Source organism: Gymnogyps californianus, chromosome 1 (assembly GCF_018139145.2).
Source record: "Gymnogyps californianus isolate 813 chromosome 1, ASM1813914v2, whole genome shotgun sequence".
Lineage (NCBI taxonomy): Eukaryota > Metazoa > Chordata > Aves > Accipitriformes > Cathartidae > Gymnogyps > Gymnogyps californianus.
In genome coordinates this window covers 64,904,374-64,921,507 of record NC_059471.1, presented here as the reverse complement: position 1 = coordinate 64,921,507, position 17,134 = coordinate 64,904,374, and the positions used below count along the sequence as shown (strand labels likewise).

Genomic DNA, 17,134 nt, shown 5'->3' with positions numbered 1-17,134 from the left:
AGACATTAAGGATTTGCTTCAGTGTTCTGACACTAGATCTTGGCTATGCTTTTTTATCTTTGAGACCATACCATACCATACTATACCAGCTTTGAAGGTAGTAAATTTCAAAATAACATTCCAGTGTATTTTCCCTATTTTAAGAATTTGCAGTACTTCTGCAGAGAGCTAAATTTCTATACCCCAGGGAATTCTAAAGCTTTTCACAGGTTGATATCCAGTCCAAGACTGTTTGTTTATCAAGAATGGGAAATGCCAAAGGATTTTGATTCCATGCCTTCAGTCAGAAGAAAATGTTTTACTATCCTTGAACCACAGTGCATAGTATTGGGTTGTTAACTCAGTGTGAAATGCTCCACTGAGAGTTATTTCAATATTAAACTTCCTCTGGTGATACATACCAAGATGGGTTTCTAATGTCTTCATCCTCCCCAGTGTGACAGGCTCCTGCCCTGATTACAGCTCAATTGCTCATACAGGTCTCCAGGAACATGGTAACCTATATCAGAAAGGAGATTTTGTTACAACATGGGTGTGACAGCCTGTCCAAAAATCCTATCCAAAAAAAGTGAATGCGGAGATTGGATCATGAAATACAAATTTCATGTGGTTTTCTGTGCATTTTAATGTTGAAATGAGAAAAGAAACATTTTCATAATTTTCACGAAGTGAAATAGTTTTATTTTGTTTGGAACAGACCCAAAACAAAATGTTGTTTGCCAAGCTATATCTGATGGGGAAAAAAAAAGTTTAAGAAACTGCATACTGTTGTGGAACAAGTATTTTGATGGAAAGCTTCCAATAAACTCCTCTTATAAATAATTCCATTTCATAATTATAACCTAAAAAAAAGTTATTAAAAAAACCTCTCTTAATGAGGTTGACTCATGACTGTCTTCTGAATGAATGTTAGCCCTCCTGTTTTGTGCTACAGAAGTTCACGTGTTATGATACAAAGAGAGGGCCATTTCTTTAAACAATTCTGCTTACTGTGACTATGTGACTGAAGGAAACCAGGGAACCTTACTTCATTAATACCTCCCTTACCACTCCAAGGGTGGCATTTCTTTTGTTTGACTTTGGAAGTCTCACTGTTGACACCCATTTTTGAGCTAGTCATCTCTTCTCCCTTTATAGTCAGTGGAAAGAATTAGACATTTGTAGGGAGCCATTCTTCTCACCTTAATATAAACATCTAACATACCAAATGAAAAATCACTCCTGTGTGTGTCTATTCTATTGCTCTCCAAATATGATGAGATGAATCTTACCATTGGTATTATTTTTCACTGAGTACTCAATTCACATCTCCAACCTCTGTTCGGTAAGTTACTTAGCAAAGGGATTTTGTTTCTTTCCTCCACCTGTGTTCCACATTTTATTATATAGGGGACTATCACTGCCATATTGCTTCAGCCAGGGAGAAACTCTAAACTATACTTACAAGCTTTTTGCAGATGATCTGCAACAGACAAAAGAAGAAAAGGAAATTGGCAGTCATTTAAATGACTATTTACAGTGTCTTTTGAAATATGGGCTTGGTTTTCCTTGAAGTGAGGCTACAATGAACTTGTTAGCATTAATTTCAGGGGAGCAGTTTATGATAGCGAAGTCAGAAGGAGGAGTTCGCATTGTGTTTGAAGTGTTTTAATTCCTGAGTATTTTAGCCCTGTTGAAAAGTAAAAATCTTCAGAGGATTATAAATTGTCGAGCACATTTAATTTCATTCCATATGTGAATGCAGAAGTTTTCAAGTCTGCTGTGGTCTAGAATTACCCCATTTAATTATCTAACTAGCAACCGCCTGCTGGGGCTGCACTGAAATTAGTATTTGCTGAGATTTGTGCTTTCTGATGTTTTTCATAACAATATGGTCTATATGGTTGAGAACGTTTTTATTAGCTATACCGTTAGTGAGACCTTATTCTGATCTAGTATCTTGGTAAGGCAAAAAATAGTTTAGTAAGAACAAGGTGTCACGCTTGTTCCTGTAAGAGAAGCTTCTCATCTAATCATGGTAGTAGAATAACGATTCCTTAAAATTAATGGCTTTTCTCTCATATTAAATTTTTTGTTCATAGCTTTCCAAAAATACACAGCCTATTTGAGAGTCATATCATAATAGTGTAGGATAACCATACTTCACATTTTCTTTTATACAGGGTGGTCCTGGTTTACCAGGAGATATTGGTCAAAAGGGTGATCTGGGACCTCCAGGAGTTCCAGGCGTTCCAGGTGAGAAGAAAATTTACCATATTCCTAAAAAGTATGCAAAGATGTCTCTTTCATATCTTTCCTCTCTCAAAAAAGATGCTCAAAGAATGTTGACTCTATGTTACAAATTATTGAAACAGGACATTGAAAGCTGCATCCAAAAGCACAGAAGAATATCGAGATTTTTCTCAAGGTTTTTTGCCTTTTGCCTGTTGTCTTGCTTTGCCAATTTTAAGCGTGCATTTGCTTTAAAAAGTGGATGTAAAATCAATTGTTTAGACATTACCAGTTAAGAATCTTCAAGATTTTCTTGAGAATTGGAGAGGCAAATGTTATAGCTATATTTGAGGAAACATGGGCTCAGTATGTCTCCATTGTTGACTATATTGCTGCTGCTGTCACCATCATATACATGAAAACACCACGTGTATAAAAAATGTGGTTATTAATAGAAAAAAATTAATTCTTATAATTTAGAGAAAGATATTATTAAAGATAAATTTGTTTTCAGTCATCATTTCTTTGATGACTTAGTGTTGTTGTTTGTATCTTGTTCTTGCAAACAGTTAAAAAGTACGTGTGCGAATAAAGTCGTTGCCCTTGCAAGACCATGGGGTCGTACATGATTATTCTGCACATATCCTTCCAAATCAAGAAATTATTGAATTTTCATGTAAATATTTCCTTTGACTTCAGGTCCAAAAGGATCTCCTGGCTTCCCAGGCCTTAAGGGTGAGCGAGGTGACCAAGGTCTTCCTGGATCTAAAGGTATAATATAAAGACTTGCTTTTTTTCCCAGATGTTGTTGTTAAAATGTTTTTTTGTGACTAATCAACGGATATCTCCCTCCCCCTTTTATTTAGTGTAAAAAGGTAGAATGTGAAACCAGATATCATGGTGTCAGCATCTGAATGGTCAGATTAGATTTAAGTATTGGGTAGAGAGTGAATGTCTTTATCTCCTGGTCTGAAAAATCAATATTGAGGTTTTGTCATTATTAGAATCTTTAAATGGTATCCTAGAACCATACAATCATAGAATGGTTTGGGTTGGAAGGGACCTTTAGAGATCATCTAGTCCAACCCCCCTGCCATGGGCAGGGACATCTTTCACTAGATCAAGTTGCTCAAAGCCCCATTCAACCTGACTTCGAACATTTCCAATGATGGGGCATCCACAACTTCTCTGGGCAACCTGTTCCAGTGTCTCACCACCCTCATTGTAAAAAAAATTCTTTGTTAAGTCCAATCTAAATCTACTCTCTTTCTGTTTAAAATTGTTGTCCCTTGTCCTGTCACTACAGGCCCTGGTAAAAAGTCTCTCTCCGTCTTTCTTATAAGCCCCCTTTATATATTGAAATGCTGCAATAAGGTCTCCCCAGAGCCTTCTCTTCCCTGGCTGAACAACTCCAGCTCTCTCAGCCTTTCTTCATAGGAGAGGTGTTCCAGCCCTCTAGTCATTTTCATGGTTCTCCTCTGGACCTGCTCTAACAGATCCCTGTCTTTCTTGTACTGGGGACCCCAGAGCTGAACACAGTACTCCAGGTGGGGTCTCAGGAGAGCAGAGTAGAGGGGGAGAATCACCTCCCTCCACCTGCTGGCCACACTTCTTTTCAGGTAGCCCAGAATACGAGGGGCTTTCTGGGCTGCAAGCACACATTGCTGCCTCATATCCAATTTCTCGTCTGCCTATATCCCCAAGTCCTTCTCTGCAGGGCTGCTCTCAATCCATTCATTGCCCAGTCTGTACTGATATCGGGGGTTGCCTCAACCCAGGTGCAGGACCTTGCACTTGGCCTTGTTGAACTTCATGAGATTAACATTGGCCCACTTCTCAAGCATGTCAAGGTCCCTCTGGATGGCATCCCTTCCCTCTAGTGTATTGACTACACCACTCAGCTTGGTGTCATCCGCAAACTTGCTGAGGGAACTCCATGCAACCTAAGGTCTGGACAGCTATTTCAGTCCTTGGGAGGTCTGTTTGGGTGGAGACATCAGCATAGATAGGCTGTAGTGCTTCTGTTTGGGTTTCAGCCACAGCATTGCAGTTGCAGTGGTGGACACCATTTTCTTTCAGCATGTCACAGTCTCCTTACAGTCCTTAGAAAAATAGTCCACTTAAAAAATGGTAATTCTTTTGAAAGATGTCATCTTTCTAATTCCCTGGAGACCTCAAGCTTCTGGGTAGGCTTGCATAGCCGTCAGTTAGTTGGTGTGACCTAAGCCAGCTGGTGAGCAGAGGTGGGCAGAGCAGGCAGCAGCCCCATAACTGGCAGAGTGTGCAGCTCTTCTGAGCAAACAGCCGTGCAAACTGCCAATGCCACCCCCAACAGATGCCACTCCCTGTTTGTGCACCCTGGTCGCAGTGCTTCTGGTCAGAGCTACGCCTGTGGGCTTGCTCCGTCCTGTGTGGTGGGAGATGGGAATGTAGGAGGTAGCAATATGGTTTTCAGCAGCAGCATGTGCAAGTACTTAGGTGTTACCAGAGGCTTGTCAGTGGCAGCGGCCCAGGCCAGGCTGTTTCCCCCATTGTGCCTTGAACCCCATTGTCTTCTACCCTCAGTCAACTTCAGGTTTGGCTTCTTAACAGGTATGACCCTACTCAATGCACATATAAAGTCTTGGACACATTGATATCTTGTAGCTATAGGTTCTGTCTATTCTCTGACTACATAAATGGCAATACAAGGTAACATTGTTCTCTCACTTTTTTGTTGTGCAATACTAAATATGTGCTGATTTCCTCTGTTAACTTCGGCAGGTTTACAAGGCCCACCAGGCCCACCAGGTGCTTTTCAGCTTGTTAAAGGGGATCCTGGCTTACCTGGCCCTGTAGGACCAGTTGGTCTCAAAGGATTCCCAGGACTTCCAGGTCCTAAAGGACAGCAAGGTGAGAGTTTCTAACTTGCCAGTAGAAATACATTTTAAGTAATGTAAAAATAGACCAATGGTAGGCTAGACACTAGAAGATTTTTTGTATAATATTATCCAGCTTTTTATAAGCCACTTAAATTGTGTCAGCAATGAGGAAGAGCGTCCTTTTTGAAGCTCATCTAAAGGAGTCCCAGAAACAGATGCCTTCCTAGTGATTTTTTTATAGGCTCTCACTCTGCAGTCATCACATCAGTATCTGAGATCAGCAGTAAGCAGAATGACTTGCAACACACTGCTCATCCTTTCCCCAAAATGCATTTGTTAGGGTATCTTCAGTCTTTAGTGTTGAATCCAAACTTAATTACTGTGTGTCTCTGGGAGAAGACAAGCACGAAGAAAAACACCTTGATCTTGGAGTGGAAAGTGCTTCCTGAGGAAGCTTGTTCCATAGTCCTAGATTTCATCTCTTAGTCCGGACATTACAATTTTTATTGCAATGGAGCAAAGGATAAGACAAATGAAATGCTGGCACAAGGACACGTGTCCTTCAGAATGACAGGACATGGAGAGTGGGAGCTCAGACGTGTTCTTAAGCTATTAAGATTCTAAGGGAAAGCTTTGTTCCTGATTGTTTTATGAGAAGATGATGGGGAATTACGGTGGAATATAATGAATATCTTCTTTCTATTTAATATAATAGATATGGAAGTTTGCTCTTGAAGGTGGGGTTACAACTCTACAACTGCTGTTCATTAGGAAATAGCTACGAAATAATCTCAGTGACTGAACACAGCATGGGTTTGCTTGTATAGGATCTGTCACTGTTCTCTAGTAGTCAGTTCAATACATGAACACAATATTGCTTTTTGAGTGATCAGGAAAAGGACAGCTGTGACTATCTAAAGCTTCTGATGTGCCACAGAAATGCTGGTATGGTGCTGATGCTGTTAACTTCTTTTTCCCAAAGTCAGAGTTACTGAGTTTAGGTAGGGCTCAAAGCATCCCTAGAAATGAATAAAGGGAAGACTTAATATAAGTCTGAAAACCTGTTTGGGAAGAAGCTAAGAGAATACTGATTTTCCCACTGTTCATGACCCTACTTTTTTGTGGTCTATTTTTGATTGAGTCATATGATAAGCAGAGAGGGAAGAGATTGCTGCCCTTCCTTTTCATATTCCAGGTGAATACTAGTTATTTTAGAAGCACACCCTCTGCTTACTTCTCTGCTCTTCTCTACTGTAATCACTTCGCCTGCAGTAACCCACATATGTGCTCTAGATATTGAAATATACGCATTGAATCTGCATGAGTTTAGTTTATGCTGAGGTGTGCCTGTGCCGTACTGTATTAAAAGCCAAAAAGTCAGGACTAACATGAAGTAATATCCAGTAATAACTATTCCTTGTTTTTCAACAGGGGTGACAGGACCTTCAGGTGTACCTGGACCACCTGGTAGTCCAGGGTTTGATGGCAAACCTGGGCAAAAAGGAGAAGTTGGTCCTTACGGTCCTCCAGGTAAGCCCATGAGTTCTTCAAAGACTTGATTCCTTCATAGAAAAATAACACAGGAGATTAGGTGTGGATGTTCTAACTTCACTTCTTTAGTTACTTAGGTAGAGTACTGCTGTCTGTAGAGATAAAAAGAGGCTCTCTGTATTGTAGGGCCCAGAGGATTCCCTGGTCCACCTGGCCCTGAAGGTTTGCCTGGGGCTATGGGCCCACCAGGTGCACCATCTGTTGCCCATGGCTTCCTTGTTACCAGACACAGTCAAACCACTGAAGAACCATCGTGTCCATTTGGAACAAGGCTGATTTACCATGGCTACTCCTTGCTTTATGTACAAGGCAATGAAAGAGCACATGGCCAAGATCTGGGTAAGTAGAGACCAAATTAGAATTCTAGGAGAATTCATTACAAACCAAATGTTTCTTTCATTTGTAGAACTGTCTTGAACAAACCTGTGTAATTCTTCTTGGCTACCTGGTGCTTTATTATGCCTCCTGGGCTGGTACAAATAATGGTTTGGTGTATAGTGGAAACAGCGTCAGTTTATTTAAGAAAGCCTTTTCCAAAGCCTTTGACATGGTCATCCATAGTATCTTTGTAGTCAAATTAGTGAGATAGGGGCTGGCTAAGTAGATGATAAGGTGAGTGGAAAATTGGTGGGTCCATCAGGCCCAGAGGGATGTGATCAGATGTACAAAGTCTGAGTGGTGGTTGTTGATTAGTGATGTTCCTCAGGAATTAGTACTGGGCCAATACTGTTTAATGAATTTATTAATGACTTGGGTGATGGGATAGAGCGCACTCTCAGCAAGTTTGTGGGTAATGCCAGATTGGGAGGAAAGGTTGATTCCCTAGTGGACACAGCTGCCGTTCAGAGGGACCTGGCCAAGCTGGAGAAAAGGGCTGAGAAGAACCTCAAGAAGTTTGGTAAAGGCAAATGCAAAGGGGTACACCTAGAATGAAATAACCTCGTGCAACAGAGCAGGCTGGGGACTGACTGCTATTTCCAGTAGCAGCAGTACAGACTGCTAGAAAGCTGCTTGCAGAAAAGGACCTGGGAGTCCTGGTGAGCAACACTGAATGTGACTTAGCAGTGTGCCCTTGCAACAACTACCCCATTCTGCACTGTCCGGCCTACTGGGCTCTGTTGGCAAAAGTGCAACCAGCAGATGGAGGGAAGTGATTCTTCCCCTCTGTTTGGCAGTTGTGAGACCACATCTGGTATATTGTGCCCAGACTTGGGCCTCCTAGAACAAGGAAGACATTGATATAACACAGTGAATACAACAGCTAGCTACTAAGATGGCGAGTGGGGTCTGGACAGCCTGATGGAACTGTGTTTGCTCAGCCTTAACAGAAATTTAGGGGGAGGACTTTATTGCTGTCTACAGCTGTCTACAGGGAGGGTAGAGAAGATGGAGGCAAACTCTTCTCAGAGGGGCTCAGTGACAGAAGAAGCAATGGGCACAAGTATGAGATATGTTCCAGTGAAACATAAAGAAAAGCTTTTTTACCATGCTGATGCTGAAACACTGGAACGGGACCCCAGAGAGGTTGTTGAATCTCTGTCTTTGGAGATACTCAAAACTCAACTGGCTATGGACCCAAGCAAGCTGATCTAACTGGCAGGGGGTTAGGATAGATGACATCTAGAGGTCTGTTCCAACCTGAGTTATGCCATAGTTCTACAGGCAAGACTGGGCTACTCCTTGCCTTGCCCTGTTCCTTCCTTATGGAGCTAAGAGAAGTCACTTCCTCTGAGAGAACTGGACTCTCCAGAGCAAGTGTCATCTGCTTTTTAGCTGCTCCTGGAAATACTTGTTTGGCAGTTGGCAATGGTTTAACAAAAACAGGTTAACAAGTAACGTTTCACTTAACATTTCAGGCACAGCAGGAAGCTGTCTTCGTAAATTTAGTACCATGCCTTTCTTATTCTGCAATATCAACAACGTATGTAACTTTGCATCAAGGAATGACTATTCCTACTGGCTGTCCACTCCTGAACCCATGCCAATGAATATGGCTCCTATCACTGGTGATAATATCAGACCATTCATCAGCAGGTACGGTTTCAGTTCTGTTGTGTTTGTAAAATGAAGAAGCCTGTGAAAAATGCGTATGGTACTTTATTTTTTTTTAAAAGGCCTTTAATCTGTATATTTTTATTTCCTGCCTTTAAATTTAAAGTTTGAGTTCCTTTGATGAAATGTTTCAAAGTGTGCATGTTTTCAGTTTAGACTTTGATCAAAAATAAATCCATTTTGGGGGAAACTCACACAAATAGAGTAGTCTATTTTGAGTCTAATTGAAGTGAAAAGATTTACTTTGAAATGATGTTTTGCAAAAGCTATGATGTACTTTGAAGGAGAAAAAGTTTTGAATTTATTCACAATTCTTGTCCAAAACAATTCTTTTTTTGACTAGCCATAGCTAGAAGCTTTTTATGGCTCAGTTTCCTTTTGTTTGAAAATGGTAGCATTATTTATCGTACAGTACACTGCCAGGCTTCTTCCATTGTTTTGGACATACTGCTTGAATACAGCCATTATTGTCTGAATTAAAGGAAACAGTTGCAAAGTCAATCATCTATTTTTTAATAGTTCCAGATTCTCAGCTAGCATAAAGTGTGGCACTTATATCAGACATAACTGTTCTGCATCAATCCAACATATTGAATTTTTGGTCCATTTTAAATTTTAAGGCCACTAGCAAAAACTATCCTGGCATAATATGCCCAGTGCTGAAGGCAGAGGTGTGAGCAAGAGTGTGATGAACTGTACCACTGTTGTGAGATACGAATCTGACAAGGGAATCTCCAACTTACAACTTAAATGATAATCATTAGATATAGGCATTACTATGATTCCCATCATTGCTTCCAATCTGTATTAGCTCTTGTTGATCCCTCTTCCTGCCGTATAAAATGAATAGGAGTGGAGATCGCTGTTACTGTTTTCTCGGGTCTGTATATACCATCCAAGAGAAAGGACAATTCAAATCATTAGCAGGTTGTAGTCTTGACGTCTTGGTATGTTCAAAAAACTATTTGGCTCTACTGCAAAACATTTTATATTTATTTTGTATAATAGAATCCATCTTGTGCCTGCAGTTGTACTCTGTACTCTATTTTTGGTTTAGTGCCATAGAAATTGGTATGCCTTGAAAATGAGTGGGCAGATTGAAGGCAAGATTCTCAAGAAAGACTATAGTTTTTCTTGGTCTTACTTTTTTGTTGTTAATTGGATGTGAATGGAAGGGGCTTGACTTTCAGAAAGATTCAGATGACCAACCTCTGAAATTCATGTTCCTTTTATGCCATCCCTGATCAGGCACACAAAATAAGCTTTAACAATCACTTTTGAAACTCTTGCTCAAGGAGGTACCCACCAACATTTTGCCTTATCTTATGCATATAGAGTAGCTTTTACGCCATAAAAATGTATATGTGTGTATATATATATGTGTACATGTGTGCGTATATGGGTTTTTCTCTTTTTAGCCATAGCAGAGATTGAGATAATTTTAATACACATTTTTTTTAAACCAGCAAGGAATCTGAGTAGACTATTCTTTCAATTTATTTTATTAGTTGAGGCTTTTAAACCAACAGTTTTCCCTGTCCAAAAGTTGAAAAGGTGTAGAAGTGTCACTTGCTGCCTTGGGTCATGGGACTTCTTTTCATGTAAGGCCTTCCACTCAAATACCAGAAATCTCTTGAAGCAAAGCAGAGCTCCAAGAATAGAGGCAGCTGTACATTCTTCTTTCAACTTACTCTTTCATTGATGTGTTTCTTAAAATAACTGTCTTGCTTCTGCACTAAAGATGAAGGCAGTAGGTATGAAAGCAGTCTTCACAAGTCAGAAATAGAAGGCTTTCATTCTGAATTCCTTTGCTTCTGTGCATTTTCCATAATCCAACTTAATCCATTTTGCACTTGATTCTTTTCACCGCTCTGATAATAGGAATCAGACTGTTTAGTTCTAAGTATCTGTTTTGAATCATTTTCATCATTGCTAGCTGCAGTAGCCAATTTAGGAGTTGTACAAGAAAAAATGGATTATATCTACCAAATTCCTTATTACCAGCTCCCATATTAAAATTTCCAGCCCAACTCACATTTTTTATGGTTCTCCTGTGAAGGCATGATTGGTCATTGGATTATTCAGTAACCTAGCAGTTCTGAGACACAATGAATTTATCTAAAGTAAAAGAACTGGTGCTGCATAGCTTTCTGAAGAGTTGCTTTCAAGTTCATTGTTCAAGTTACTTTGCTAGAAATCTCTTTCTGGAGATAAAGACCACAAATGTAAATAAAAGCCACTTTCAAGGAAAATGCATGGGGAAGAGTCTGCATTAGATTAGATTAGCAGTGATTACCTTTGTAAGACATTTTCCAGAGAGATGGCTTTCTCTATGGAAGTCACTCAGAGCTATGTTTAGGATGATGAATTGCTGTTACTTGTCTCTGATCACAGTAGACCACTTTTAAGTGATACTTGCTGAGCTACAATGCTTGGCTGTTTGCCTCTCGTGTTCATGACATTGAGCACTTTTAGAAACTACAGTACAAATGGGACTAGAAGACGACAAATATTCAGATAAGAGGTCTCTTGTTCTTTGCTCATAGGAAGGCTAATAGGAATAAGACTTCATAGTTAAGCTGTCCCTAAGTAAATGAGGGGAATAAAAAAAAAAAAGAACCAGTTGGTTGTTTTTCTAAATGAAACATTTTGATTTTCCTTTGTTTCTGAAGGTGACAACATTTTCTGATTCAAGATTCCTTAAAGAAAGTAACTTCTGAAAAAAGAAGAAGTATTAATCCTGAAGTGCATGTAGCTCATTCATGTCTTGGTCTTTCTAGATGCTCTGTGTGTGAAGCTCCTGCTATGGTAATAGCTGTTCACAGTCAAACAATTCAAATACCACCATGTCCTGAAGGCTGGAGTTCACTTTGGATTGGTTACTCCTTTGTCATGGTAAATGCACTGGGGCACACTGAGCTGAGAAAAGCATTTGTTTCAGGCATTTGATCTACACTCCTGCTCTGGGAAAGTTAATACCTGACTGTGTCACTTCAGGTCTTAGGAGGGCATTAGACCTCTGCCCTTTCTGGTGACTTTAAAAATATTCTGGCTAATTACTAAATGAGAATAGTGCAATAGCAATTAGTTGTTCACTTTGCAGGAAATGCACACAGCTTGCTCTCTTGTTTACAGCTCCAGCACAAGGTCCAAGTGCTGAATAAATGAGGAAATAAGCACAATTTTCCATTGTCCTTCTACCTCTATGTTGCAGTAGCTTCCTAGAGTGGTAGCATATCAGTGCCTGTCCTCTTCCCATTTTTTGATGAATAAGCCTTCAGTTTTCAGGTGGCATTTTTGACCTTTTATCCAGTTTCTTCAGCTGTATCTATACTAGTAAAATAAATAGGGCCAAGGAGTGGCCTAGAAGAGCCCCTCTGTAGTCCTCCGTAGAGGTTAGTTGTTAGCATGCTTCCTGTCATGCTCACAGCCTGCATCAACAGCCACTCTCCCAGGCAAGGTCTGGGCATGGTCTGAGAAACAGCATGGATCCAGAGCTGTTAGCACTCGGTAGTGGGAGAGAAGCTGCTGTGATGTGGGGCAGGAATTGGGTTAAGCTGTTCAGATATAAACCATATCAGTCTGTATGCCTTCTGGGCCAGAGAGCTGGCCCTGGCCTATTGCTAGCATAGAGATAGCTGGGGTCCTACTGTCAGTCCTAAAGGATTTCTGTGCATACAGCTGCCCTGAAGTTGATGTTGCTGGTGTGTTGTGCTGCCATTAAGCGAGAGAACCCAGTGCCACCTCTGGAGCCCTTCAGCTCCACCTTGTTGCTCCTCCTTGAGCTGAGGGACAAAACAGCAGACAGATACAACAGAGGACAAGGAGAGGCATGTGAAGAAATATTTGTGCAAGAGAGTTAATAGGTATTGCAGCAGAAGAGGTAAAGGGTCCCTCTCTGACTGATGCTTTTGCGTTTTTCTAGCACACCAGTGCTGGTGCGGAGGGCTCTGGCCAGGCCCTGGCGTCTCCTGGTTCCTGCCTAGAGGAGTTTCGCAGCGCTCCCTTCATTGAATGCCATGGCCGGGGCACCTGCAATTATTATGCAAATGCTTACAGCTTCTGGCTTGCCACTATAGAGAGGAATGAGATGTTCAAGTAAGTTCATGATTTATTTATCAGTATTTGAGACGCATTCAAGCCTTGTAACTGAATAAGAGAAGTATTGTTTGAATGTAATACATGGTTCAAGCATTGGCTGTGCCCCAGCCTGGTTAGTATATACAGTTAATTATTTTCATAACAAAAAGAAAAAAATTATAATAGCTTTTGGGGGAATTAATTAATGTATCTTCCATTAGTGTTTACAGTGTGTCATTTGTACCTATTATTTTGCTTTTCAGAATAATCTAACAATGTTTGCATTTCTGCTATGTTTGATTGTATTCACTGAGTCGTAGGCATAGGCTGACATACTGATTGAAATTAAGTTAGAATGTAACATTCCCCCTAGTGGATGTTAACACATGATAGAACCACTTGAAATTAGTGCAGGTGTTGAACTAAGTGAGCTGAACAATTATTTACCTTTCCCTAATGTTGGAGGAAGTATGTCTGAATAAAATGCAGCTGAAGGCAGAGGCCTTAGGCATTTCTCCAGTCCTGCTGAGGTTCTAATTTCAGGAATTAAGTGGCTTTGTTCTGGTCTCCTGCACAGAAGTATTTTTCAACACAGTCTAATTTGTTCCATATGAATTTTATTAATATGTTAGCATATAGACCAGTTTCCAGGTCTGCATAGCTTACCTGATTAGCAGACATTCCTCTGGAGTGCAGGCAAGCATCCTCTTCCACTGCAGTCCAGGCTGCCGCTCCTGGTACCCTTCATCTGGTACCCTTCGTCTCTTCATGTCTTCTAGATCTGTGAATGCTCCTTAGCCTGTCTCAGTCAAAATGAAGCAGGTTGTTTAGCCAGTTTTGACTGTTTGTCTACAAGATAGTTGTCAACTGAGTAGGTAGAAAAATTGAGCACCGGGACTGATTATCACTGGGGCTGTGATAATCTCATCAACCAGAAAAGCTACTACTGAAGGAGCCCATTTGCCAACACTGGGGTAAGCACTGGCTCCCTAGGAAAGAGGAAAGCTGGTCAGAGGAAAATTTAGAGGAGTCAGCACTACAGTTGTTTGTATTCGTTGAGTCCTACCGAGAGACCTGTCAACTTTATACCCTCTTCTGGCTACAAACCGTATCTCAAATTAATAAAATAATCCCAGATCAGGGGACTTGTCCTGCTATCAGAATTCACAAATACTCCTCAGTTTCCTATAAACTCATAATCCTTTTTAAAGAAAAGTGTTAAATGTAAGCACACTTTTGTCTGAAAATGCTTTGTTTCCAGTTGCTAGGAGTAACTCCTTATGATAGGTTAGAGACTAAAGATTTTGGTTTGTCTTTCTATATGACATCACATAATTCCCTTTGCTGGCTTTTCATTTTTCTGTAAAGTCACAAGAGTTAGCAGAAACTCATGAACAGTCAAATGTCTTCAGTTTCTTTGCCTAGTTTTGTTTTACTACCCAAATTCCAGCATGTTTTCAAACTGCTGATTAAACAGGTACTGTCTTCTGGTTAAGAAAACGTTCAGCCTCATGGCAGAACTGAATTCTGAAGTAACTGGAAGTGGACAATGTTTAAAACTAATCTTGTGATAGCTTGTGACGAAACTTGAAAGTGAATATACATTGGAGAACCTAGGGACATGTTCTTGATTCAGCACAGCTTAAAGAGGCACTTGGCTGCATACAAAGTTTGTGTTTTTAATTATAAACCTGAAAACTGTTTGTATGAACAATTGTTAATGGGTCTTTTCATTTATTTATTTTTAATAGGAAACCGACTCCCTCAACTTTGAAAGCAGGGGATCTGCGCTCAAATGTTAGCCGTTGTCAAGTCTGTATGAGAAAAACATAATGACTTTTGAATTTCAACTAATTTCACACAATATGGTGCTATTCGTTTAACAGCAATGAAGCCTAGACGTATATCATATGTACCTCATTGTTGTCCAATATGAAAACAGTAAAGTGCCTTTTAGGAACTTGCATAACTAACACACACTGCTTTACTGGCCCTGTCCTTGCTGAAGAAGAAAAGAGACAACAAAGATAAGCTTCAAATGTTGACATGCCAAATGGCACTTTTGATCAAAATATATATATTTTTTATATAAATGCAATGCACTGATAGAATAAAAAGTCAGCATTTATCCAGAAAAAATGCAAAGGTGCTAGGAGGTATGCAGTTCTGCCTTATACTGTTTGACCCCCCTTTCTCATTCTTGTATTATATATTTAGATTCATTTTTCTTCCCCAGATAAGTTTGTTGTTACCGTTATCTAGGTGTCTCAAAATCCCAGACTCTTGGGTATGTACTTATTGTTCCTGTACAAAGCAATACTGATGTAAAAAAGAAGTTTGGGATTACAGACTGTGGTTAAGCAACATGTAACCATCTTTTCACAACATAGAGTGCCATCCTGCAAACCTTTGCTTCTGTTTGTAGTCTTTAGTGCTATTGGTTTTGATGGGACTACATCTGGAAGAGATTGCCAAATTGGTTTCCCAAATAGGCAAGTAAGTGTTTCTGCTATGTTGGTACTATGCAGCTTCTTTATGCAGTAGAACAAACTTTCCTGTGGAATAAAGAATGATCCAGCAATGGTCAAGAAAAAATATATATATAAATATTTTAGTAATTTATATAGATATCAACCATTAGGCAAATCAAGCTCTGAGTTTATCATTTCAAAAAGAAGCTTACAAAAGTTTTCTTCTTTTCAGTGTCATGAATTTGATGTTAAATGCCAAAATATGATGTGAAATGTTCATTTTACATAGGCCATTTCAATGCTGAAGTTGCAGAGACTGAACCCAGGTTAATAGCTATTTGTGTTTATTATAGTAAATCCTGCTTTGAGCTTATAGTCTTTATTCTGTATTTAATATTTTTCAGGGTTTTAAACACTACTCACACACTGAATGACTTGATTTTGAAAAGTATAAGGCCTTAATTTTGTTAATATTGTGCCAAAAAAATTCTTCAAAGTGGCCTCAGAAATATTTCTAAAGAGTTTCTATGCAATGATACCATTGTTTGAGCACATCTGTGTCCAAAAGTGTTTTATAGACTATTACCATGCAAATACCAAAAGACTTTTGCAAATGCCGAGGCCTTTGTGTAATTTCTTACATGTGGATTTCTTAAGAATTCAAGTTTGTAATAAAACTATTTGTGTAAAAAAAACAGAAGAAAAGAAAAAGTTTTTACTAATTTGTTATTAGCATTCATTTACAGCAATGAATTAACTTTTAATAAGCCACCAATAAATGCACAAGCTTGATGCAATCCTAGATTATTTTTGTTTTGCACATCTTTCAGATGTACAAAGCATCTTCAAAAGGGGAAAACAGGACACTGTATTGACACCTCTGTTGTTACCTTGTAAGAACCGGTACTGATAGACAAAACATGGGTTATGCACCTATTCCTGAAATATGTTTGATGTGAACACGTTACAAAAATCTGCTAACTTTATCTTAGCTCATGGGAAGCAATCAAGTTATACACATTTTTCACTCTTCCCTTGAATTTTTCATGCACAAATCAGAACTGAATTATACAGGATAAAAATTAAAATATCTCATATAGTTTTGCTTGGAAGTGGGCAAGGTGAATCTTGACTCTGGTTATCTGACGAGGAAATGGGCCGTGATATCTTTTTCCTTGGCAAAAGCACATAATTTGTTAATGTTTCATGTTTTCCCAAACTTGTGAAGAGGCTGCTGCTGCTGCTGCTGCTGCTGCTGCTGCTCTGAACTCACTTGCACTTAAAATCCTTGAGGACATTGGCTGGCCAAATGACGGAGGGCCCCTGGGTGGAAACTGGGCATTTCCTTTAGCACTGATTCTTAACTCTCATGGAAGTTTTGACAGATGATCATTTTATTTATACATGACCGGTCCTCACAAAAGTCCCTTACCAGCCTATAAAATACAAGAGTCTGGTTATGCCTAATCAGCCCGATGCAGGGTTTTTCTAAGTGCCACTTGTTATTCAGAAGAAGAGGAGAAGACTATAGGGTGATTCCTTGTGGCGTCTAGGAAGAATTAAGCAGACGTTCAGCCTTCTCTAACTCAGAGGATCCAAGGTGCTGCTCAGACTTTTTAATTGCACTCTACAGCTTATCTCCTGGTCAGCTGGGGATTTAATTTGCTTCGTTCAAATTGTCTCAGAACTGCCAGACAGTTGAATTTATAAAGTCCTGCACGTATGTTTAAATCAAATCTGTGCGTAAGAAAACAGTTCCTTTTGCTAGTGAAGGGACTACTCACTGCAGCTGGGTGTGTACTAACCTGTGTTTTCTCAGCCAGGAGCACTTTGGAAACAAGGTCCTTTGAAAATTTTCAAAAACTATAGTTTGAACTATAGTTTGATGTCTTACTTATCTAGTAGCAA

At 39.7% G+C, this 17,134-nt stretch overlaps 1 protein-coding gene across 1 annotated transcript in view; it reads left to right on the top strand.

Moving 5' to 3' along the window:
* Positions 1-16,693, top strand: part of COL4A1 (collagen type IV alpha 1 chain) — a 128,241-nt gene extending 111,548 nt beyond the window's left edge. The window contains 9 exon segments of the mRNA XM_050915610.1: positions 2,163-2,235; positions 2,911-2,982; positions 4,975-5,103; positions 6,504-6,602; positions 6,750-6,962; positions 8,480-8,657; positions 11,456-11,570; positions 12,601-12,773; positions 14,507-16,693. Of these exon segments, the coding sequence (XP_050771567.1) occupies positions 2,163-2,235; positions 2,911-2,982; positions 4,975-5,103; positions 6,504-6,602; positions 6,750-6,962; positions 8,480-8,657; positions 11,456-11,570; positions 12,601-12,773; positions 14,507-14,588 (1,134 nt within the window). The 3' untranslated portion in view covers positions 14,589-16,693.
* The last annotated feature ends 441 nt before the right edge of the window (positions 16,694-17,134 follow it).